Source organism: Acanthaster planci, linkage group LG12 (genome assembly GCF_054643075.1).
Source record: "Acanthaster planci isolate LZ-2023a linkage group LG12, COTS_SCS, whole genome shotgun sequence".
NCBI lineage: Eukaryota > Metazoa > Echinodermata > Asteroidea > Valvatida > Acanthasteridae > Acanthaster > Acanthaster planci.
Window position 1 is genome coordinate 5,518,579 of NC_141788.1, and position 27,007 is coordinate 5,545,585.

General features: G+C 42.0%; 1 protein-coding gene across 2 annotated transcripts in view; it reads left to right on the top strand.

Moving 5' to 3' along the window:
* LOC110984364 (uncharacterized) overlaps positions 1-26,079 on the top strand; it is a 42,684-nt gene extending 16,605 nt beyond the window's left edge. Inside the window, exons 17-19 of one of the 2 annotated variants that reach the window (XM_022244502.2) lie at positions 194-302; positions 1,055-1,175; positions 20,424-26,079. In XM_022244502.2, the coding sequence (XP_022100194.2) occupies positions 194-302; positions 1,055-1,175; positions 20,424-20,656 (463 nt within the window). In that variant the 3' untranslated portion in view covers positions 20,657-26,079. Of the gene's footprint in view, positions 1-193; positions 303-1,054; positions 1,176-18,989; positions 19,055-20,423 lie in introns of those variants that run through there. The other variant, XM_087144115.1, reaches the window with a different exon arrangement.
* The last annotated feature ends 928 nt before the right edge of the window (positions 26,080-27,007 follow it).

Genomic DNA, 27,007 nt, shown 5'->3' on the forward strand with positions numbered 1-27,007 from the left:
ATCACAAGAGAACTTTTGCCCGTGGAGCAAATACAGTATTTTTTAGGTTTAAGGCCAGAGGAATTGTCAAAAAAAAGAAAGAAAACATGGTGGGTTCTCAGTAATGCACTGTGTAGTGGATAGGCTACACACCAGGTTTGCATGCTCATAGTCAGGTAGTTGGAGAGTTCTTCACTCTTTGTCTGGTCCTTAGAACAAAATTTGGTGAGCACCATGAAAACTCCATCTTTGAACATAACCTGCCGGTGATGATAGCCCTGGTCAACAGGGGCCACTTAATGGAAGGAGCACAGTTCATTGAGGTAAAGTGTTAGGATATCTGTATCTATGTGAAAAAATGTCAGAATAAAAACAATTTATGTAGGGATGTGAACCCTAGACGTGTGGCTTGTTACTCTAAAGTTTTCCCCACCAGAATATCTATGCAATGTTTTCTTCGAGCTGAAGTAGAAACAGCTGGGTGCCACTTGACCAATCACTGCTGTGGAAACAGCTTTAAGGAAAATTGGTTGAATTGGGGAATTGAACTCTGGACCTGTGGCCTGCTGTTCCAGTGTTTCACCCACCACATTAACTAGCCAAATATTTTTCGAGCTCATGCATAAGCCAGCCACATGTCATTGGACCGGTTACTGTAAGCAAAACAGGTCAATTCAGGGACATGAACCAAAGATCCTTGGTCTGCAATTCCAGTGTTCATCCACTGAGATATCTCTCAGGATGCATTTCATTGACCCGTCACCATTCGAATGTTTTTCAGTGCTAAACTTGATGAATCAGAAACTTACATCTAAGATCTTTGATCACTGTTAATTGGCCTTGAATCTACCTATTTCCCAAGTAATTTTTACTGCTCATACATACCATCGCAAATTGCAAGACACTGTACAATATCTGGTGTAGTTGGGAATTTCCATGTTGCTTTTCTTCTTTCCAGCCTGTGTTACAGTGTTCCACTCTTTGGATGCCCAGCCGGATCCATTGCTTTTGTTTTAATAGTTTGCCTTCTGAGCTGAGGTATCTGATCCGTTTGAATTGAACGTTATCTATTTAGGCGTTCACATCATCGGCATACGAGTTCTACGATGAGATGGTGTTTGTGTCGCTGAATGCAGATGAGTTCCCCAAGTGGGCTTCAAGCTTTGTACCCCTGGGCTACCGGCAGAAGATGCTCGGTAAGTTTGTAGTGCCTGTAGCTGTAGGAGCCATTGCATCTTCTACTGTTGTAGTGTATGGTTGTACTTGTTGTAGGCCCTTAACCTACTGTAGGCTAGGTGACATTTATTCCTATGTGTATCAAGTAGTGTCGCTTATTTACTTAGTTTCTTAGACATTATACAAATTTGTATTTAGTACTTCATTAGGCTTTAATATTGATTTTGGTAATAAGCGCATGAACGTTGTTCGAGGGTGTGTTTATTGGAGGTGTTGGCAGTAGTACGCAGCCACCCACATGAACACACTCTAATCATCATCAGCAAGCCAAGCTCTGCGCCCAGAGAGCCTATCCATGGAGAGGAGATAGAGGTTAGTATGAAATAGGCACGATAGGCTTCTTCAAGTTCCTTCTCTTCAATAACTGACGCCTACAAGTCTGCATTTGCCTCGCAGCAGCATGGAGCAAGCTCGATCAGTGATTGACTAATAGTTTGTGGCAAGGTTTGTTCTTCAAATATACTCACGGTTGGCAGTTCACATGGTAGTAAGCCTTTTGTTTAAGACAGAATTACCACTTTGACTGCACTTTTCATCTCTCCTTTAATTTGTTTTCGTCTGTCCTTTAATTTGTTTAATCTTAGGATATTACAGGTATCTTGGTGCACAGAACCTGTGTTGAAGTATCTGGGTACCCGTGTTAAGACATCTGGGTACCTGTGTTTTGGCATTTGGGTACCTGTGTTTGGGCATCTGGGTACCTGTGTTTTGGCATCTGGGTACCTGTGTTTTGGCATTTGGGTACCTGTGTTTGGGCATCTGGGTACCTGTGTTTGGGCATCTGGGTACCTGTGTTTAGGTATCTGGGTACCTGTGTTTTGGCATCTGGGTACCTGTGTTTGGGCATTTGGGTACCTGTGTTTAAGTACATGTACCTGGGTACCTGTGTTTAACTTCAGTAGGGTACTTTGATCATGCAATACATTAAGTATACAACTCTAATTCATACTTACGTACTAATACTGAAATTTCCAAAATCGTCATGGCAACTTATTATCCTGGCTATCTTCTGTACACTGTGGTGTACTTGTACCTACATGTAGTTGTGATATCCAGTGACCTTACCCATCTCCTTAGACCGGTTCCAAGGAGTCAGCTTGACCCTCGCCAACTGCCATCTATTTGATCAGAGTTATACCTGCATGTATGTCATGAACAGTCTGAACACTTTTTCAATCACTGGCTAATTTGGATCACCTGTTTCCAGGGTCCTTTTCATCGGACTGATTCAAGGGAAAAGGCTTTGATATTTTAAGGGAAGGGTGTGTCATTTTTCAAAGGAAAGGTACTTGGAATTGCCAGCAGTTTTTAAGAACTTTCCTCTCAAAGTGCATTAGTTCAAGTTTTCTCTGTGTATCAGCACCAACAGCTGTGAACTTCGGCACAGATAACCTACAACAAATAGAAAGAGAGTATAACTTGTAATTATCAGGCAGCACTGTGGTTCAATCATTTTAGTTCCAAGAAGATAGATAACACTAAGAGTATTATCCTTCACTAAGCCGGCTGTTACCGCTGATAAGGGAGCTTTAGTATTGGATGATAGACACTGGAGACTGACACTACATGATATCCTTTAATACCTGTCTGTTCTCGTTATCTCAGAACATCGCTTTTATAATACGATCACTCTATGATGAGAATACTAAAGTTGGAAAAAAAAAGCTTCCGGAAATGTGATCTTTATCCTGCAAAAATGCATTTTTCATGTAAAGAAGGAAGTGCAAAGGATAAATTATTTGACCAGAATGTCCGGTTTATGTACAGATCACGGAACCAAATACCACTTTAAGTTCTACATGTTCGTACATGTGCACAATGCCTTTTGCTTCTTAAACAGTGGTGCAACAACCTCAGATTTTTGTAATCCAGAGTAAAACATCTATTTTGAATGATTGACGTACATGTTACTTCGCCTGCAATAATTTCTTTTTAAGTTTCCTGTGGACTTTATAGAGAAGGAATTTCATGTCTTCTTTTGTAGTGTGTTTGCTGTCAATCTTTTTGGGCTGTTTCAATTGCTTCTCAGAATAAGTAGGTGCTGTTAAAAAAGTCAAGTTGCTTGTGTGTGGTCAAATTGACTAGTTTGGACCTTCTTAAGTCTTTATGTGTCCAAATATTAAATTTCTGCATGGATTAAATGTTTTTACAGTATTAAGCTACACTTTTCATCACAGTATTTGAAACTCACATCAACCGTGTCAACATTTTCAAAACGTTAAACAAAAGTCACATCTAAAAGTTTGTTCATCAAAACTTGTTCCGAGGCCACTCAAACTTCCAATGCGGAAATTGCTGTTTCCACGGATGCATTGTGGATTTATGAGACAAGATTAATCAGTGTTTTGCTCTTTATTTATAACCCAAACGCGACATTTAATGGATGATTAACTGAGAATCCATTAAAAAACTTTCCCGGACCCATCTAAGACATAAACACACTGTAAAATGTGGATGCCATCCACAAAGTCCTGTTGGCATTCATGCCCTTACTCCCGTGTAGAATTCTGTCTAAAAGATTTTAGAGACAAGATTTAAGCTCAAGAACTCATGCATGCTCAAATGAAGATTTATTTTGGCCAATTCTCCTGGCCAGGGAAGTGTATGACTCGTCTATTAGCTGTTCTTTCATTTCCGTTTTGCAAGCCGGATCACATCCTTTTAGCTGTATGGCAATCTTTCAGTTGATTACATTGGATGTTCTATGGCCTGTCTTACACAGACTATTAGCCTTACATGTAGCAGACACCCATTGTTTTGTTAGGCTGGCCAGTGGCGTTCCCAAAATCCCAAGGGTCCGTGCCTTTTTTATAGTTGTTGTAGCTTACACCTGGGGTGTTTCACGTTCTGCCGAATCCAATCTATCCTGTTTCACGTCAAGAGATACTGATCTGGAGTCCTTGTCAGTGAGTCAGAGTTTTTAGGGAAACAGTTCGGATACTTAAAGTGCACCACTAAGGCAGATGTGGCCTTGTTTGGTTAAGACAATTTTCTCCAAGCGAAAACAGGCCTGCCCATCCTTTTGATCTTGAATCTCCATGTACTTTCAACCTTGCTCAGTGCTCCTGGAAACATCAGGAAGAGAAAAAAAAAAGGCTTGGAATGTTCAAAAGTTTGTACTCTATCGTTTGAGATGCTTTGCTCTGGAAGCATCTTGTGCAAAGCATCTGGATGCTTGAATTAAAAAGACCTTTTACGTTTTGGGAGTTTATCAGACAGCACAAGGTGCCCAGCAAGTTTCTAGAATTAGTAGGCCTATAGTCTGGTGCTTGCGGGAGTATATCTTTATATTCCAACAAAGTTTCAACCCTGAATGATGTAATTCAAGGCCGTCCTGTTACGACCTGTACAGCTACCTTTGTGTTTTCATGAAATTGTATGAATTTACTGTGACGGGAAGTTGCATTTTTTGTTGGTACCGGCGTATCGGTCAGTCCTTGACTCATTGTTTGACTACATGTACAAGAATTCTGTGGTAGTTGATAGAGTTTTTGGACTTTCAGATGGATGTTTGGGGCAGGATGGCAGGTGACAGGTGACGTAGGGTGATATTTTTGAATCGTGCTTAGAATGCATCCCTCTGAAGTAATCCCACACAGCCATAAAAATTGCAATGTCGCAACATTCAAGACTCTGTCAATGATCACTGGCCATTAGTGTCGGACTAAAACAGAGATACTAACAATTTGTGTAGAAATTACGGAATTAAGGAAAGAGTGGAAGTTTTAAAGGTAGTTGTACTAATTATTTCACTGTCTTTTTAAAAGCTTCGTTTTGTTTTATGGGGTCAGTAACAGCATAACCAAGTTTCCACTTTTGCATGGATTTGCTCATTAGCAGTAGTGCCACAAGTTTGTGTACCAAGCGAAAATAAGGAAAAGTATTTTGATGCACATTCCATATCTGTTGCATCAGCTGCTGGCCACAAACCAGCTACGGGTCTGGCAAGCTGATCCTGCCTTCTGTATCAGAACCCCACAGCAATGCGAGAATGAAATGACCAATCATACTCCTTCCGTGATAAAAGTCTGCTATTTAACAGTCCACAATTGTATTAATTTCATGACTATACAATAATCTTGTTCAACAGCTTATAACATGGTTGTGGGAGAAATGAACCATCCGTTATCCAGAGTGAGGCGAGGGTATCCTTGTCTTCATTTCCAGAAGTAATTTGTGACGTACAGCAATCATGCTCTTCCGGTTTGTTTTCCAAAAAATTGACAAACCACAGATTTCTTGGTCAGGCAGAAATTAACCCTGTAATTTGACACTTCATTTCCACTTTGTCCACACGTTGCTCTGCACTCCAACAGATAAGCGCTGCGCATCGGCAAAAATTAATTCTAATTGGCAGCGATAGTGGCCAAACACGCTTGTGTCTATAACACTGAAGGACCCATTGCATCACTGTAGTTCTGCAGCCGCCAGAGTAGGAAGTCCTTCGGGGTCCAACTGGAGTGTGCAGATAATACAGACTAGATTAATGCCACAGATGGAGTGGCCTTCAGAAGTGAAAAGAAGGGGAGGATCAGGGCATTGGGAGGGAGGGTTCGGTTTTTATTGGTTTCTCGTGCCAGATCTTGATCTTATCAGAATCTACAGGACTAGCGCATGAGGGGAAATCCTCCGGACTGTTTTTGTGCTAACAACCAGATGGATCATGTGGCTGGTTGAAGTGATCCGTTTTGCTGGTAGTGGCATGTTAGTGGGCACATCGGACATTGGCTAGGCTGTGCAGTGCGGTACATGTACTAATACCATGCTAGAATTCCCAGGTTAAAATTTCCCACTTTAGTTTGTTTGTTGGGGAAGTTTAGCCAAGTTTACTTTCCTTCCTGTCCTTAATGTGGGTATTGTCAGTAAAAAGCTTTGGGACTTTGTTTTGCCAAAGCCTCTTACTCTCATTCATTAGTGTGTGGTAAAGATGAGATCAGCTTCACACGGAGTCACCAGAGCAAGTATTGGCCATCAAGGTGTAACAGAAAATCCCTGATGGTGGTTCAGGCTACATGTACATGTAAAGCAACTAATCCAACCTTGTATTTGACAATGGTCTCCATGGTGAGTGGCTGCCGTCTTTGGTGGTGTAGGATCCTGTTGCTATGCCAACTCCCTCCCCCCCAATTTACATGATCACTTTGGCAAATTTCGTTGAACGGCTTAATGTCAGCATACGCTCGATTGAACCCCAAAATACTGTATGCGGTCTTCAAAAAACTATGTCAGATAAACAGATAAACATTCTCTGTGGCATTTAAATATCTCTCATACACATGCTAGTGAACTATACCCCACTTTTACCACAAAAGATCATGTTTATGGTGTGCCTTACATACAATACAAGTCACCTACAGAAACATCGACATAGTTCAGTCCATAGCACTCTCCACAAATCTTGTCTAGCCATGGGCCCATTTGTGACAATGTCTGATAACATAACCTCACATGGGCAATGGTATTGCCCCATTTCATATGCACATGCAAACCGACATGCTGTTGACAGATATTTTGACTTTGTCCTTTCTGACTAGAAGTGCCCCCTCACTGGCAAAGACAAGATGGGATAATGTGGGGAGTCTCTGACCTTACCGGGCTTGCAGACTGTGTACATTTACATGTACATTAATTCTACCAGAAATTAGTTGCATGTGCTAATGTGGCTCGCACCAAACACACACGAACCTGTGCACTCACCTGGCATGCCCCCACCAGAGGTATGCCAGGCATGACACTCATATTTCTTCACGGAGTGGAAAGTCAAATATAACCGTCAAACATTATTTATCATCTTAATCATTTGTTTAACATCATGGAACTGCTCTGCCGGCATTCAAGATGGACAGTGCCATTGGACCCTTTTCTCTGAGTGCTGGCATTCAAAGAGTGGATGTTCCAGTGAATCATACGTATAGCTGTGGCCCCTGCTCAGGAAGTACACAGCTCCAAGCTTTCACTCCATGAAATTCAATCCACTGTGGAGAGCAAGATGGAGTAGGATTGCCTCAAACGGGGAGAAAAACATTTTCACTTCTCACAGAAACAGGTGCAAACATCATCAACCTGTTACATCTCCACATTTGTGAAGGGGTCTGCATAAACTCACTGCTCGAGGTAATGTAGCCCCCGCCCCTCCTCCCCACCTTGGAGTCCTTCTGGGCAATTGCCTTGGAAATTAACATGTCAACAGAGGTGGTCTTTTGTTCTTCAGTGATAAGGTTTTAATTTGCACTTCAGGCAGGGGTGATAAAGCTCGAGAGGTGTTATCCATGCATATAGGCAACAGGTCAGGAGTTCGGGTTATTGTATCTCTAACGACGGGATATAGCAGATTATGCAGACAGGAAATTGAAATGTCAAACTCCCAGCAAAGGTTGCCACTTGATTGAGATGTAGTGCAGTTGAACCTGGGGCATTCGCAATTTTTAAGCAGCCCTGTAAGCTCTCTGAAATCCTTCAGAAATCACTAATTAGCAAGTTTTTTTGGGGGGGCTTATGTTTTAAATGAGTAAGGTTGAGCTCAGCATTTGTGACTTACGTGGCACTTGATGCCCTTGGAAATAAAGGATATGCTACTGGTCTCCAGCTCAGTGGTAGATTTGGGAGGATTCAGTATGGTGCCACACAAAAAGAAATTCAATCTCAAATGCTCCAGTGAGCTCCCATCTCTCAATCATGATACAGTGAATTCTCAAACTCTGTGGCCTACCAGCATCTACTTCAAGTTCTGCCTCAAAGTTTAGGTCTTGCTGGTTCCCACTGGTTTTATACCCAGCACACTATGTAAAGCAAGTCTGTCAACATACATTACATGACATGACTTATGTGTTGTACTTCAAGCTTGACATCTGTACATTTCCTGTAGCAAAATTGCTCCATGTATTCTAAAGTCAATACCAAGTTAGTGTAGGACGCATTTTATAAGTATTATACATAGAAATCTCAGTGGTTACCAGTTATGATGTGTGACTACCTGTATATCATTTAATCTGGCTGGTATTTCTTGTCAGCTCTGTGAAGCACAGTGTGATGTGAATGGCCAGCAGCAGGAGTGAATTACATGTGTGATATGCAGTTATGGTAGGTACTTTAATTTAGGGGAGCAGCCCTATGTTTTCGTAATTTCTTGCTTGAATTGGTCAAGCAGGGATGGTCAGCTGATTAAAAAGTCATGACAAAAATCTCACCTCGTCTCTGCATATTTACACTTTATGACATCCATTTTTGAAGATGCTAATCAGGAGATTCTCATTTCTGTGGTCCTGTGTGGTTCACCTGAATACCTGCAATAATCAGATTGGCTGTCATCATTGTGAAGTTTAGTGGATATTGTGACTCAAGGCAGTTCATATCTCTCGACCTCGGCCAATGCACGTACCCTGGACATGTGAGTAACTGTTGGGTGACCTATGTGTAAACTTCAGGAAGTCCCTTGATGCAGCGTTGCTAACGCTAAATGCTGGAAGTGACATGATGCTGTGAAGGACACAACGAGGGCTAGTTATGTGGAGATAAGAAGTTTGTGTTTTGTATTGCAAACCAAATCAATCAGTCACTTTCATTTTGTCCCTTGTACCTTGTAGTAGGTTGAACAATGTGGCCATTACAGGATACAATTTTAAAAAAGAAGAAAAAAAAGTACACCCATTACGAGATTTTTTGCAGAAAAGGAATATTTTTTGCTGCACTGAATATTTTTGGAGAATACCAAATCAATCTGTCGCTTGAAAGACCAGTATGCCACTGGAAAAGGTAGTTTTGAAAATGTCAACATTACAATAAAACTTACAAAAAAAAAATTGAGGAAAACTTGGCATGAGATGTTTGGGGCAGTAGGTAGCAACTGCTCAAATATTTGTTTCATGATTGGCATTGTGGGGACCAGAAACGTTGTGTTGAGAAATGTTTGTCCCATGGCTCAGTCTCGACTTTCCTGAGACAAAGGAAATTCTCCCCTCAATAAGCATAGAAAACATTTGCTCATCCAATCGAGTTACTGGCCAAAATTAGATGCAGTGTGCACTTCCTGTGACTGGTTTTCTGCTTCTTTTTGCTTAGCATGCTACGTGCAAGTTGCTAAGCAATTGGGCTTAGCACACATAAGCATGTGCATCAGTAAACAAGTTCAAGCCCTATCCAAGTAGCAGGTGAATTTTTCCTCGCAAGTTTTGGACAGTACTTAGTAAAACTACCAGTACATCAATGAAGGGTGTGAAACCTGATTTCAAAATTTTTTCGTGCATGCATTCCACCACTTGTGCAGAGTCACTTAAAACTCTGAAACGCTTAACTGCCCCCTCCAAAAAAAATCAAGTCGGAAAGAACAAGTTTTTTGGGGGATTGAGGTTGAATTAACCCATAACTTTCAGTCGCAACCCTTCCCCTCCAAAGAATCCCTGAAACTGGCACAGCTGAGTGTCTGGGCACCCTGTGTCTTTCCTTGAAGCGTCAACATGTTCCTTAGCGATAAGGCTCTCAACTCACATCGAATCCCGCATTGTATCCATGCAAGGCATGCTTTAGAAACTACCTCGATGGCAGCAGCTCAAACTTTATTGTCATTGTCATTGAACTGAACCATTTTTGGGGGGAGGGACATGGTTCCTCATGCTGCAGGAAGATGCTATTAGATTTTGAGGTGTTTTGGTAGGCTCAGCACTTCTAGAAAGGATGTCTGGAACATTTTTGGATTGGCAAGGGGTAAGTTATTCTTGGACAACTTGTCCAAATGTCCTGGTGTTTTTGAAAAAAAAAGGGCATTGATCAAAATGATAAATTTAGTGGCTAATAACTTTTCCAAATACAATTGAGAATGTTAAAACAGATGCCTTGGTTTTGAACATAAGTATTGGTGCATTTGGGGGTGTTACTCAGGCGGTTTGTCTGATGTTTCATTATTTTTTTATTGGGGGGGTGTTTTATACATAAGTTGATTTTCATCTTTTTTTTGTTTTTTAGCATGGAATACCTGACTTCATGCCTTGAGGGTAGACCATGCCCTAAAATCTTTGAAAATGCAGTATTTGTTGTTTGACTTGACAGCCCTGCTTTCCATGGCATTTGATTGGCTGAGTGTTCGAGTACACCTACACCCTACTTGTAGTGTACAGTTTAGGGGGCACAGATATTTAAATGTGCTGTTGGCGTATGGCAGAGGTTGTAAGAGCAGCAGTTGAGCTGCTGTTCTTGTGTTGCTCAGACTGTATGGTTGGTTTCTTCCTTGTTTCCCTCTCTTAACCCCCCCCCCATGGCATCGTCGTCAGCCTTATGACAAGTGGCAGGGCTGAAATCCCCACAGGAAGCCAATAGTTCACTTCCAACTCGGTCCAGACTGCCCTGACAACGTCCGACACATGTTCCTTAAATTTTCTCATGAATTTCCTCCATCACCCCTTGGGCAGACATGGGGAAAAAAAGGACAAGTGAAACAGAAAAACTGAACATCACACTGTTTTCTTCGACCTGGCCGTGTGTGTGTTTTTTGTACCACATTTTGTGGTCGGATAACCCCCGTTGAGTATTTATGCTCCTAATTTCCTCAATTTGGCTACAGTGGAGTGATGACTTGGCGAATGTGTCCGACACAAGATCCCCCTTTTCCCCCCCTTGCATACACGTATCCTCAGTTGTTACACCCTGAAAAAAAGGACAACACTTGATTCATGACTCTGCAATTGTATATCAGCAAGCAACCTGTGCGCCAGGCTATATACCCAGGTCCATTCCCCAGAGTACCCAAACTCTTCAACATGTGATTCTATTGTTGCTGTGAACAGTTCCAGGAGCGATGTTGCTATGATGGACAGTCACTTGGCGGATGAGGGATGTCCACAACAGACCTAACAAGTCCCTGGGAGAGGAAGAGTCGAAATTTCTAATTTATATGGGATTTACTGTTCCCATAGTGTAATTGTTGCTGCTGCTCCAATCTTGAACTAACAGACGGAGATCAACATCTGGTGAAGTCCCAGTCAGGTCACTACATGCAGTTTCATTGCCCTGTTGCCTCTATTTTTGTAAAAGCTTGAAGGAAGAGGTCAGATACCTTAGTGTAGATTTAATTCAATTGGGAGACACAGCCAGGGTCTTCCATTGGATTTCTCCCTTCAATTATACCCTAGGCAGTGAGAATGCAAAAAATAGTGCCTTTCATTAGACAGCCAAACAAAGCTGTGATCCTTTTGAACAAATAAGCTGCTGTTTTGTGCACATTGCATTGAAAAATGGGGCCTGTGTACCAGAGTGCGGGGCACTGCTTGCTGCACACTTCCTTGTCTGGGCTTTGATACCTCTGAACAAGTGCAGCAGTGTTTCTCCCTGACCTAATACATGTAATGGCTCTTGTGTGCACTTGCAGGTCAGACAGCGCCCTCTACTGGCCCCTAGTGGGGCCAATGATTGCACCATGAAGCTGAGTATCTGGGACAGTACATGCGGGCTTGCATCCAGGACTAGATGTAGACTTGCATTGCATATGCATATAGCCTTTGACCCCTCCTTTTCTCACAAAAACATCTGTTGAAATTTTCTTAAAACAGGGAATATTAAAGTTGCATCATTTCAGCAGTACTAGGGTCTGTCACTTTTGTTGTCAGATAAACTATTGAATTTGTGCCTTTGAATAATATTCAGTTCCGATTGAAATGTCAGGCCTTCTCACCTTTTTGATTTGTATAAATGTACATGTATTGCCAAGAAAACTATAAGTTCTGTGAAAATTATGCACAACCAGCTTGTTAACAACCTTCCAATATATCCAGTTACACACCCCACATCTATCTTCTTCTCTCCTGACAATCTAAAATGTTGCCCTTAACGAAAGCCGTTAAAAGATACTGGATAGCGGACGGACATTTTGATTTACAAGTGCCCAGCCACGGGCTTGACAAAGAACACAAGTTTTCCTTTGGCAAAAGGGCGAAACATTGGATCTCTCAATGCCAATAATAACAAACAACAAAACAGCTGAGCTGATCAGCAAAACCATTATGGAAACAAGGTATGAGTGTCTTTCCTCTGCCTGTGGGTCATTCTTACCCTCTTAAAGGCCAGATTAGTTTACTAACCCCGAGCCACAAAAGAGCCAGACTTTTTTTGATGAACTCACCTTGGGGGGGGAGGGTGCAGACAGAATCTCCCTCCCCCCCACAAGAACTCAACTGTCCCATACCTGATCTTTCTGAAACTTAACATGCATTTAAAAATATTCAGTATCGGTGCAGCTGTGAAGTTGAAAAAAACTCCTGAAGGCTCAGTGTATGAGAAAATTCACTAATGGGTAATTCCACAAATTAGGGGTCCATTTTTTTCACGTCCCAGTCACATCTGACATATATGATTTTGTAAGTTCAGAACACATTTTCTAATTTCCAAGAATGATGAATTAATGCAAATTACCTGCCAAACAAATAGTAATAGTTCAAATAGTTCAAATCAATTCCGTCAATATTTCCATGCCAAATAACAAAGGTCAGATGTAACAGGGACATAAAAATGTCCCACTTTTGGACCCCTAATTTCTGGAATTACCCTAATACAAAATACATGTAGGAGAATATGTCGGTGATGATATCTGAACCCCCCCGGCTTAAAGGACTTTTTTAAACTATGCCTTAAAATCATAACATGATTTTGTTTCTGTCTGACCACTTACCATTGGAACTTGTTTTAAATGGCAAATTTTTTCAAGTAGCAAGAGGTTCTCGGAAAGAGCCTTGAACTTTGTTCCAAAACAGTGGTATTGCCAACTTAGCCAATTCAACTCTGCCATACATATACCCAGTTTGAATACACTGCATAAATGACTGGTAAAAAAAAAATCAGAAGAAAACGTTCAGTGGACTTACTTCCGTCCATTTCGTGCAGGGGTGTGGGACAGTCACTTTAAGGTTTTTCTAAGTGTTTTTCTGTAGGGGAGTGCAGCCTCGTTTTGTCCTCCCCCCTGCCTACAGGTGACGGGGAGGGGGAAACCATCCAAACTACATGTAGCTGTCATCTTCCTATTGGTGAAAGAGATTTGTATTTAGGAGGAAATTCACTCTCTTGTCGGGCTTATCGTCGGCTCCCTGATGGTGATGTTTTGCATGGCTACAGGTTCGGTGTTTGCCAGGATTTACATGTAAAAACAGAGTACTCAGTCATAAACAGTGCTCAAAATAAAGGCCCTGTTTTCCAATTAATTACCTTTCATTTTTTTTCTTTATAAAAACCAACAAGAGCGCGAGTAATGGGAATGAATTTCTCTTGTCCTTAAAAGGAAAACTGCTATTCTGTTTTGAGGTACAGTCGCACCGATATTGTCAATTATGAACTACACTGTCAGGATTCAATGTACCCAAAAGTATCTGCTCGCAAGAAAATATTGACAATCCTCCAGAAATAGCCTCCATGTGTTGTATTGCCACTGACCATCATACCTGTAATTTTTGCTCTGCCTTGGGCAATCTGTATTTTTACAAGTGGAAAATTAAAGCACCTTGGGAGTATAAATAGATCCTCTCAAAATTGTAACACTTTTTTGGCCAACACTTGTAGCCTATTTTTAAGCCTTCCGTACAGCATTTCCCATGTCTCTTCCCGCGTTATTGTTGAGCTGTGTTTGCATATAAGACTGATCTCATTGCACTGCCACCTCCAGTGTGAAACTTTTTCTGAAAAATCAACTTGTGTTTCCGGCAAGGTCTGATCTTTAACCTTCATGTGCTGTTGGGTGAGAGGGAAGCAGTGGCTATGAATAAACATCCTTCAAACCTGGATGTCAAATCGGTATGTACAACCTATCAACTCTCCCATGAATTGCCTTGAAATGTTATCTGGAGGACAGCATGGAAGTCACGCTGCCGTTTTCTTTTCCTTACGTGCCTGCACGGAAAGTTACGATGGAACATACGAACATGCAAAGTGCTAGACATTCACCTAGTCATCACTGCTTTTTTTTGACAAGCATATGCACAGAAAATAAATGTATTTTTTACTCTGTTGGGCTGTTTGGACCACTCTCATTTTGCCTACAACTACTATGGGTGGCCAAAGTTTGCAGAAATATCAGCTTTTGGTCGTTTTCTTATTTTACGTCCAATTTGTACCAAATGGATATTTTCAGTTAGTATTTTGTATTACATGTATCATCATCTGGTGTTCTATTAGCTACCTGGGATTTTTAATGCTTTGTAAATTATTCATTTTAATTTTGCAGTGACAACCAACCATAGTTTTAGCTGCCACTTGTAGGAAGAACATGACTGCGATGTCAAAGAGCAGACCCTTTCAGTTTGATCGTTAAAAGTGGCCTTTGCTGTAAAAGAATCACTGCTGGCATGTTTGTAGATGTTTTATATGAAACTGGTGATTTATTCTCCTCACAAATTTGCCAAACTAGGGCCGGGGCTTTATCTTGTACCTAGGTCTAGGTCTTCACCGTTTGCAACTGTTTGGAACAGTCGGTCGATCTGTGCAAGCACTTGATGTTTGCACGATTCATCAACAATTCCACCTTCAGCCAGTTGGCTTTCCTCTCTTATTCATAGTTGTGGAGAATTGTTTCAAATATGGGAGGTAAAATTTGAGATTTTTGCTCAGGCAGAGCAGTGGGGCCATTGCAGATCAGCTAGTCATGCCCAGTTACATACATATACATGTATGAGGGTACACGTACATGTATGCCTGAAGAAGGTTTCATGCCTTCTTCAGGTAAGCTTCTGACATCAGCCAACATTTGGTGCCAGATGCTCAGGTCTAGTAGCCACATTTCATACAAAGGCTGCATCCGAATCTGTTGTCTAGAGCTAGGTCTAGGTCTTCCCTCCCATGGAAATGTGCGGAGAGGCGTAGACAATAGACCTAGCCGTAGCTCTGGAAGCCCATTTCGGACACAGCCATAATAAGGTGACAGTGGTAATTGAAGACTCAACCCCTGCTCAAACATTTCAAAGCCAAAGAATAAACTCAGTAAATTTTGAAAAGCTGTGATTCCTAAATTTGGAGACTCAGCGGGAGTGTGTGAAATGATGTTTGTTGCCACAGGTGCGTATTGTAAGTCTGATGCCTCATAAGCCTGATGCCTCAAAAGTCTGAATTTTCAGACAAACGAGGCATCTGACTTTTGAGGCATCGGACTTATGGACTTTCTTAAGGCATTTTTTGGGACCTCTGACGCATCGGACCTATGAGGCATTGGTCTTACGAGCTAACCCCATTGCTATATCCTTCCCCTCATGTTGGGTTGTGACTGTAGAACAGTTGCAAACATGAGTTTTCCTGCTGCACCTCAAGAGGACAGTAAGTCCTATAAACTTTGCACTCATGTGCACTGCTAAGCAGTTTTGAAGGATTAAGTTCAGCAAGACAATAAGCCCCCTCCCCGTCGGCAGTACATTCGCCTGTACACTTAATCTGCCTGCACAGCTGGCAGGCTGGTAGCCATCCATTAAACGTTCAATCCGTTCACCAACCTGCCCGGTGAAAATGGGTCAAAAGTCACCAGAGCCAAGGCCTTTAAAAGATCTGGCAGGCCCATATGTTGAGGGGGGGAGTGTTCAGGGTTCAAACAGACCCCCCTCCCTCTCGCTTCTGAGTTCTTTTCGTTGCTAGTGGTTTTTTTTTTTATGTAATAATGTTATACCATTCGATGTTGTGTTCCAAAGCACATTATGACAGGCCTTTGTATAAAAATATCTGTTCACAGTGCCAGAAGTTCCACTTTTGGGTTTGACGCACCCCCGGCCTCTGGTCAGAGAATAAAAGGAATTCTCATTGCTGTCACCCATGTTACGTCCATAAAAACAAAAAGCTAAATTTGCTCTTTCCAATACAAACTTACAAGTCAACAGTGGCTCTGGTGAATTCTTATTTTCACAGAGCGGGTCACAAATGTGATCTGATCGAGAAAAATGGGTAATAAGTCGCCAGATTCAGGTTATGAGTTTTTGATATGGCTGGATTCTGTACATCAAAAGCTACAATTTGTTATTTGATTTACCTGTAGTGTGCTGCGTTCCAGAGATATATAGACATTTGTATATTCACATTCAATAAAATTTAATAAAAGCACTTTTCGTGCAAAAGCTCATAAAGTGTAGCACTTGGAAACACAATGCTGTATAGGATTTCTTACTGAATGATCAATTGTTCATCTTTATTCATCAGTATCCATGTTTGCAGTCACAAATTCTGAAAGTATAAATATTATAGAAGCTATTGAAAAAATTACATTTTGAAGAAATTTTGCCCTCTCCATATAGAACAGGCCATTACATGTTTTGGCATTGTGCGACATAATACCCATTTTGCAGAGCAGATCGCAAATAGTATTTGCTCAGGATTTGGGTGTGGGGAAAATTTGATAGATAGAGCTACATATGTACTTTAAAAGTAAAACCTGTCAAGTTTTTGTGCTCATCAAAAAACAGAAACAATCATGGGTAGAATCATGTCATTCTGGCTGGTAAACAATTTTGCTGAGCACACATTATCTTCACTCATTAAATTCCTTGGCTTTGCTGCTGTTGTGCTGCTAAGCATAAATTGGTGTCATGCCAACTTGCAGAGGGCACCAGGAGTGTAGTTAAAGCAATGTATGATTAAAGACAAGAGAAACTGGCTCATTTCCATACCAGAGGAAGTCTTGAACTCCTGTCGGGATGGTGCGTACTCTGGCGATGCTGATTGTCGTGATAGAGATGGATGGCTGGATCCTGCTATTCTTGATATGTGACAGGTGGTACCAATGATGTTATAATGTCAGGCAGCATTGGCTTTGTATGCACGTACACTAGAGGGGGCATTAATGTAGCCAGTAACAATGCCCAGTGAGGTAGAAACAGCATTGTTTCAACTGGTATGTACCCGTGAACAAAAGCACAGAAACCCACCACTTTTCATCTGAATGCACACAAATGTGTAGGTTATTTCCGGGGAGGAGGGGGGAAGGAGGGTACAGGTGTCTGCAAAGTCTCTTCCCGTGAATGTTGAGCTGCAACAGAGAGATGATTTCTTGTATTTGAAAGACATTCATATCACTTATTTTTATATCTGTACCCGTAGACTCTTGGACAGCCCTGGCATGTTGCTGGCAAATTTAAGTCAATTAAGGGTGCGGTCTTTGTAAATAAAGTTTAAACCACCTCTGTGCAAAAACTGTCATGTTGAAAGTTGCTAAGTCGTGTGTGTGATGTGTAGATAACAAATATACGAATATCACTTGCCATCAAAGGCTCTGTTAAATGTGCCCCAAAGGACTAGGAATTACATGCACCAGGAAAAAGGCTGCTAGAGGGTGTTCTGTCCTTCTATCGTTGTACTTGTTGAACTTTGATGGAATATAGTTCTAATTAGGGTCCTGCGTTAAAGCCATTGGAGGATGTATACAGCATCTTATTAGGCATTGAGAAGGACCCACTTTCTCTCAGGTGAGGGTATTTGGCACCTTTTTTGTTATGTCTGAGAATGATTTTCCAAACTCTGATTGAGCAAAGGTGCACTCTCTATGGTACGGTTTGTACACAATCAGACAAAATGGGATATGCATTGTTTTAGAAATGGCTTAGGGAGGTTTTCTTCTCAGAGCTCATCTATACATCCATATATTTGCCTTTTTTGTAATTTTGTGAGTTCATCTCTTGACTGAATAATTTGTTTGATGATCAAGACACTGAAGCAAGTCTAGGTATTCTGCAGGATATCAGGTTTCTATTTTAGCACTGTGTCAATTTCTTTGGGGAGTGCTGATGTATATCCCTTTCCTGCCGACCAACCAGGTGCGTGGATTATGCTATCTGGCCCTGGTGAGGGGGTACACAGACGTTGTGAGGAGGTCTCAGACTTGATCAGTTTACCTGAATGAGAAGGGGGGAAGTAGAATGTTCCAGTGCGTAGATTGGTTTGTCAACTCTTAGTCGAGTCTCTTTGATGAACTCTCTGGTGGCCTAAATTTAAATCCCATCTAACTTGAAAAACAGCATTGTACTTTTGGCATGTCCTATAATGGGTGGGACTTAATGCATCAGTCTAGTAGTGGCTGATGCCCCCAGTGATCTCATAACTGCCCCCCCTCCTTTTGAAAATCATTCCGCCACTGCTGGCAGACACTCTGCGTCAAGTTTGTCACCGTGGAGGAAGCCACATTTTTACAGCAAAATATCACATACAAGTACATGTACATCTCATTGGTGCACCCAAACCACGAGCTGGTATTGGTGGACTCGAAGTTTGTTCACCTGTAACCCTCTAGGTCTCCATCTCTTAAACTTCTAAATTTCCAATAATCATTTGTCTATCCCTGTTCAGTGTTTTATATAAAGTAAAGTGTTGAACTGTTGGCCACCTTTAGCCTTTGGTGGTAGCTGTTATAATGCCTTTTTAATAGCTTGTGTAAAGAAGCAGCTCATTAGAACTGAGTAATTTGAACGGTCACTCGTAACTATTTAGAGAGCTCTTTCAGCATGTAAAAGAAGTGTATTGGTTGACTGCCGATCAACTGCTCTGGCTGAATTTAGGAAGAGATTTACTTAAAACCATTCAAATATTTTGAGTTAAAACTATTCTGGGTTAGCATTAAATCCACACTCTGTGGTGATTTAACTTATCCTTTGGTGGCAAGATGAAGCCATGTGAAGACATGGTTTTGACTCAGAAAAGGTAGGTTATAATTACAAAAATCTGTGCATCTGAGTGATACCCAAATCTTGTCCACCATGAGATTAATCACGCTTGCATACTTACTGCAATCTATTATCCCCTTCCCCTCTCCCCCCCCCGGACTTGCACAACCAGCGCAGGGACATCATCAGGCAGCTACACTTCCCCGCATACCTGTCACTCTACTTAACCCGGGGCTGTGCCAGAACCTGAGAGGAGGGGAGTGGGAAGGGGAGGGGGGGAAGGCAAGTAATTTGGGAACGATTTGTCCCTGTGCCAGATTAAAATGTCACCATACTGGTTCAATCACAGTCTACAAGTTCTGGGTACGCGATAGTAATGCCAATCTGGAGAATCGGTATCATGGTTGAATTTTTTATACATTTTTATGGTTTCAATTAACATTGTCAAAATGTGTGACAAATTATGTTTTGATGGGCAGTGGAGGAAAGCCATGCTGCCTAAAAATAGCAGGGATGAAAAAGTACCCGCTTGGGTTCGTTGGGGGACTGTGGGACAAAATATTTTGCAAACTGTAGGCGCCAAGATTTATAGGGATGGGCGTTTGGAATATGACAAAGCATGTTTTTTAATCCCTAAATAGGCGTAACTTGACCCCAAATGCTGTTGTTTGGGTGTGTTCTGGTTTGTGTGGTGGGAAGTGGGCATGTAGGGGAATGGACTATTCGTACCGTATGTGACAGGCACAAAAATCACTTCTCCAAAATCACTCATACTCAGCAAAGTGGCCAGTATGTGTGAGTAAGAAGTTTTTTGTGTGTTATTCAAAAGTTGTCAAAGGTTGTCTTTTTAAGGGAATAAATATGTGCTTGGCTGATCTTAAACCTTTGTTTAGGATCGGCTCAGGAGAATAGACGATGATAATGCCTGAGCTGAAGTCAAAGTGAAAACAATTTTAAAAGTTATATATTTCCAATGATTTTGTTCAACAGTTTTAGGTTGTGTTTACACACTCCTTTAGCCATACCACAGTATAATTTTTGTACAAGCAGTCATAACAATATAGGTGTACTGCTTGAGGTGGGACACAGCCAGCCACTGCCTTATCATCTGTTTAGTACCAGCCATGTAGCTAGTTAGGAATGGCTAAACTGTCTTAGGTATTTTATGAATTTGCCAAAATACTGACAAATTAACCTTGAATTTCAAGTGTGGCAGAATGGATAATTTGGAAAGGAACCATTTCTTTTATTGTCATTCCTTTAGATTCACAGAACTTACTGAAAATGTATGAAATATATGGTGTTTTTGGTATGTAATGTTCAACTTCAAAATCTCATTAACAACGAAGAAGAGGGTCATGTTGGCAGGAAAAGTTTCATAACCTTCATTCCATTTAACCCTGACATTTTCTTGATATGTGAATTGAGTGTCATTTCCGTGATGGATGACTTTCCAGTACGGGGAATTTTACAGCTTTCCCCTCCTCTTTGATGTTGTCAGTTGGGAGATGGATGACAGTAGTGCCTCATGTTTCTTCTTACTTTTAAAATAAATCATGTTATATTTCACCTAGAAGACTTGTCACATTTTGTTTTGTTTTTTAATTCCAGAGTACAGTGATCAGATTACGTCCGATCTCATCCCGTCCCTCAATGTGTACCCTCGCTTGTGCATTGTACAGCAGGATGACCATCGCCATGCAGCCATGTTCCCGCCAGCTGACCACTTCACCCTGACCCCTGCCCATACCCCTAGAGTGATCACCAAGGCCGAGATAACAAGGTTTGCCAGAGAGTTCCTGAGAAGAGGCAACACGATGATGTTACAGACAGAGCAGTTTTGAAATAAGGGCGGAAAGTGGGGGAAATGAAGGAGTGTTGTGAAATTTACATGTACCTGTAGGATTGTCACTTATTTGTTTACTCTACTCCTCTTTGATAACATGCCCAAAGGTTCTTCTAAGTTAAAATTGTGATGGCACTTTAGCTCTCAATCAAGGGAAAAAAATTAGAGATGAAGAAGTCCTCAGTGGTAGACATGGGAGAAATGCCCCAGAATGAATTTCCAGAGAAACCAACGGAATCTTGAAGGGACAGGAACATCCCATCCACTTGTTGACCTGGTTGAGATATGAACTTGGGTGGCACAGGTGAAAAGATGTTTTGACAACCTGACTCTCGGGCAATCCTTTCTTTTTTGGCAAACCAGATTAACCCAGGTTAATGGATGGAACAATGCCTTTGCCCCAGAAAGAAACAGTATAGGAAAGAAGCATTCTTGTCAACTACTCTCGAAGTGGTAGCAGAATACCCTTAAAGTGAATGGTGATGTTTGTCCACTAAGTACATATTAAAACTAGAGAAAGCAGTGACCTCATGTCATTGGGATCAAGTAATAATGTGTGTCACAGTAACAGGATGATGAGTATCAGTGTTGTCATAAATCGAGCCATATAGATGGTATAAAAAGTAACTGTCATTGCTGATAAAATTGCTGTATGTCTTACCCCTAATTATGAAGTCAGCAATCACTCATCTCACATGCCAATTTTGCCAGCCCTGGCTGAAGGTGCCCACAGTGAAACCTGTTGCCTTTTTTGAAATCTGTTTCCATAGTATGTACCGCATTGTTGTGCCAGGTAGGAAAAAAAAGTATTAGGATATCGTACTTTACTTATGAATAGTGTATTCATTTGCATCTAAAGGTTAGGATTCACAACCAGGAGTCACTGCCAGTGACCTTAGATGTGCTGTGAGTCACTTGACTTTCAAAACCAGCCTGCCGGATCAATATGTCCACTGATTTGTTTTGACCAGGAACTGATAACCCAGAATACGATACACCTTGCAGGAGCATGTGTCTCTTTGAGTGAGACTTGCACTGTTTCATCACCAGTAGCCTTATGCTTGGCTCTGGGTGCTATCTGTTGGAGGGCATTACAGCTGCCTCCTCCCTCCCAGTAATCTTGGCTCTATATGCAAGCCATTAATGGCGGCCAGTGCTGCTGCTGGTTACAGCCTTGGCTTTGGGTGCTAGGTGCTAGCAGCCTAGCACTGCCTCACTCTCAGTTACTTGGGCTATAGGTGCTAGCCACTGAGTGCCAGTACTGCTGCATTCCTCTTAGCCTCAGTTGTAGGTACTAGCCGGTACTGCTGCATCCTGACACAACCTTGATTGTAGGTGCAAGCTACAGAGGAGCCAGCCCTGCTGCTTTCCCTCTAGCCTCAGTTGTAGGTGCTAGCCAGTATTTTTACACCCTTATGCAACCTTGATTGTAGGTGCTAACCACAGAGGAGCCAGTACTGCTGCATTCCTACTAGCCTCAGTTGTAGGTATTAGCCAGTGTCATTGCACACTGATACAACCTTGGTTGTACTGAGTTGCTAGACTCTGAAGGGCCTGCGTTTCTCTGTACCTGTTAGCCTTGACTCCAGGTGCTGGCCATGGAGGATACTCCATCCCCAGTAACCTCAGCTGTACTGTAGGTGCTGGTCTGCTGCAGCCTTGTGTCTATGTACTTCAGGTACTAGCCATCGAAGGTACCAGCACTGCTATGCTCTCAGTATCCTCTGCTTTAAGTTCTAGGTACTGATGAGCCAGTACTACTGCACCCCTGATGCAAACGTTGGTTGCAGGTGCTAGTCTCTGAGTGACCTCTCCTGTTCTGTTCCTGCTAGCCTTTACTTTAGGTGCAAGTCGTGGAGGGATATTAGCATTGCTACAATTCCCAGCCACCTCAACTGTAGGTCCTAGCCTACGGCAACCTTGGCTCTAGGGGCTAGCCATTGAAGAGAATAGCACTGCAACACCCTCATAACCTCAGTTTTGGGTGCTAGCCATTAAGGGGCCAGTGTTGCTGCATATCTAGTAGCCTTGACTGCAGGTGCTACCCATTAAGGGCGCCCAATACTGCACACTTCAATCCTTACATTTCTCAGTCATTATTAGGAAGTTAAGCAGGTTTCTTTAACATTTTAGAAAAACTGGTTACTTTTTTTTAATGGGTAACCTGTAGAAATAAGTTGTAACATGTTAGTGCTGTCTTCAGATTTAGATGTGTGTGTGCTCTTCCAAAGGAAAAGACCTATTTTGCCTGATCAACATTAATTTGTCTCGGTAATTTTTTTTCAATGTGCCCACTACCGTGAAACTGATGTTATACACTTTTTTGATGCAAGTGCAATATTGCTGTTTCATACCGGTTGCATCATATTATAACTGGGATTTGTGGGTAATGGGCAGATGTGGAACACCAGAAGGAGAAATTCCAGCGAGAAAAACCTGCACTGTCATTTGCCTTTCCTGACCCACAATGATGCGATCCGGCCCTGTCATACATTTTCCCCCATTAAAAAGACCTCCTGGGAACTGGTTGAGGAATTAGATTTTCCAATACTTCATAGGATGTAGATTATTTCATGTCTATAGTGTAGTTCCTAAAGAGTGTCAGATGCATACGATAGTAACTGTATCCCTCGGTTCCTTGGGGATGTGCTCACATCAGCAGTAGTGCCCCTTTTGCCCTTCAACATCCCTTGGCCGGCATGGCCTTGAACATTGGACAGGTAATGTGACTTATGCTGGATCACCCTCAGGGGGATCCTTTTTTCAGCTTCCTCGCCAGTTTGATTATACATGTACATGCATCACCAGAGCCTTTCCTCCTGTCCCTGCTACCATTAAAAAGCGTCCAGTTTTAGTACACATAACCTCTGTATACATGCATTAGGGTCGCGAAATGAACTTGAGAGTGTCTCGTGTTTGTTTAAAGTGGGGATGCGTGTACCTTTTCCACTAAGTCGTTATGAGTGCTCTCTGCCAGATGATCCCAAACCCCAGATTAAAAAAGGTATGATTCCGCCGACCTGATTTCGCGTTTCCTCAGAACTGGAAACGGGACTTAACAAGTCCTGACATTGGCGGGAAGGCTCCGTCAAAACTGGTCAGTCACAGGCCTGGCACGTGAGACAGTGATTGAAGTCCGCGTTGTCAGTCAACCGGCCGGATCTCCCCGCTCCGGGTCTATATACAATGTAGTTGGCCTGAATATGCATGTTGATCAAAGGTACATCATGCACTGCTGCACGTCTCGGATATCTGGAAGTTTGGTTTTCTAAAGATTTTGCGGCAGGAAAATGTTGGTATTATTGAGGTTCGACCTTCGGCCCTTCTCCATGCAAAAAAATCTGGTCACGTGCCTTATGTTTTTCCAAGTGACGAAAAGCTTCTTGTATCTCATTTCTGGAGGATTTTTTCATACGATGTTAGTCTAGCCATTTCTAGCACAGGGGAGACAGCGTCAGGAAGTTGTGACTGCAGCTGGAACTTGACACTCTTGAATGGAAGTCACAGCTACAGTGGCTGCAGCTATCTCCCGTAGATGTGCCTTATGCACAAATACCAGCTGTAGCCTGTGGACCTGGACACTGTCTGTGCTGTGTATGCATCTACATGCATGGAACGTTCAGTTCCTGGCTGATTGGAAAACGTCAGTTCAGAAGCTTTGCAGCATATGTATCTAGGCCCGACATATAAATATATCGCCAATTTCATAGTTATATTACAAGACGTAGGCTCATCTACATGTACTTTCATTCAATTCGGTTTTTCATTCCTCAGCGCCATACAATTATCTTATTGCGGGTCCAAACCTAGAAAAGCTTTTTAATTCCTGCATCTTATAGATGACCCCCCCACCTTTTACGCATTTGATCAGCGATTACCAACTTCTTCCCGTTGTTGCTCAATCATTAGAGTGCAAGATAACCCCGCTATATTGGAGTGTCTCCGGTTATCCATCAGTTGTCGGAGTTCAGGTTGACAGCTGTCAGATATACCCTGGCTTGTCATTCCAGACATCACAGAACCAACTCCATGTCAGTGTTTTCCCTTCAACGCAAGAGAGCCAACTCACGACTGGGGCACAAGCTGCCGATTTCCCGGCTAAATAATTCTGTTCTGGAGCTAAAACGAATCTGACAATTGGGATTAAGGGGACACGTGTTTCAGATTATCCGAGGCTTGCTCAGGGAAGCGGAACCTGAATGCTGCTGTTTCGCAGGTGTAATTGGCTGTTCGTCAGCCTGTTGAGGTTTGTTCCCGTCCCGATGCGCGATCGCCCCAGGATGTACCTGTTCCTCGGGAGAGTCGCACCAGAGCTCCTTGTTCACCGACTGATATACTGTTTCTTGTAATTTTTCCCCTTGAGTATGCAAGTTTTTACCCAGAACGAAGCCGTCTGGTGCTACGTATGACGTCAAGGACAAAATGCAGACACTCCTTTTTATTCTTGCCGTGAGCCAGATCCACGGAGGCACTGGCCTTCCTAGCCTTTCGGCTAGCTGTAAATATACCCAGCAAGAAATGAGATCGAGGGGTACCCCCCCAACATGTCCAATCCCTATACACATTCCAGACTATTGTTACTTAACACATCCCCCCCAGGATGTCTGAAAGGAATTCCCCAGATTCCTGCGAGACAATGACCAACACAAAGCATGGGGGGTTCTCTCCGTCTCATACTTTGCTGCATATGGCTGTAAAAGCCCCACATGCTTTAATACCCTTAAATACAATGACAAACCAGAAGACCAGTAGATGGAATTTCAGGTTATTCATGGTGAAGGACAGCAACAGGTGGAAAGTTTTGCGGTAGCACCTTCCGAAGGAATATATTTCTCTTATGAGTATGTGTGGTTCTGGTATACGGCCGATATGGTGTTCGAGGATCATTACTGAGGTTGCTTCAGTCGATATCCTTTTAGGATCCTTTTGAGTTGAAGTTTCAGAAACGAAATCAGCCGCCGGGCTTAGTCCCCAAGATGTGATATCTGTGCTGAATCTTGAATAAGTTGACAGTAGAAACGTATTTGTGAAAGAGGGAAGTTATACATTAACTTGTAAAGAGGAAAACGTTAATATAAAAGTCTAGATAATGCAGTTTTTTATCAAGTTCATTCTGAATTGCTCAAGTTTTTTAAGATGGTAATTTTGGTATTTATTTGTTAGATGAAAGTTCTTTGCGCGTGAGTTGAATCCGTCCTGGTTTTCATGTTTGTATATATTGGATTTTGCTATATTTAAGACAGAAGGTTATTTCATGATTGTATTAAACTGTAAATCAGATCCATTCGAAGTACATAAATGTGACGTTGATATAAATGTAAATTGCTTACCAGAGAGTTTTCGATTGGAACAGTTTTCCCATTTGTAGTATTTTTATATCAGTGAGAGTATATTAATAAATGATTTGAATACACAAACGTAGCAGTTGAGATACCGACAGTTCTGTTATTATAATCGATCAACATCGACGATAGACATATAGATAATCAAAATTGTCAAATCTTGTACATATTGTTTCTCAACTTATTTTTCAAACAGACATCCCTTACTTCTTCTGGAAGTGCTATATGCCTTGAATCTTGCGTCACAGTTTCTCATTGCTTCCCCCGTACATGGAAACACGTTAATTTTATTTTGTACTCATTAGACGAAGGCTGTGTTAGAATTTCTTGGCTGTGACTTGGAATCACAGGCAACTCTATGGGAAAGGGCCTCAGCCCGTACCATCGAGTCGTGTAGTGTCAAGCTGCAGCCAAGTTTTGTGGCGTTATATTGGCTTACACATGGATGGATGGAGCTTGCCCCCATGACATGGCGTCCTTGTGTGAACACGATTTGTGAAACTTTATCTTTCCTCAGAACTGTCAACTCAAGCAGACGCTGTCCCTCAAAATTAAACTCCATCCAACCGCGTTTTCCTCTCTAGAGGAGCTCCGTTCCCACCAACCGCATCCGCGCTTCTCACGCGACGCCGCACACCTCGCCCGTCTTTTCTTTATATACCTGTCTATTTTTAGCTCCGAAAAACAACAAAGCAGCCACCTGCCGTCTTGTCACTATTTTTCTTTTATGTGTTGTGACTCGTTTGCGCTTGAACACAGTGCTGGCATGCAAATTAACTAATACCTTTGGTATTGTCATGGGACAGCTGCATCGCTTGTCTTCTCGAGTCTTTGTCAGAGCGGCATTGTCTTTAAATCTGCCGAGAGATTGTCTTCCAGTGTGACTTATCCCTTCACGCGTAATTGTCAAAACCTCCTCTGGACAGTTTTTCTTTCTCATCGTTGGGTGACTCAGGAATTTGATATGATTGAAATTGAAAATGGCAGCGTCTGTCACTCAATTTTCC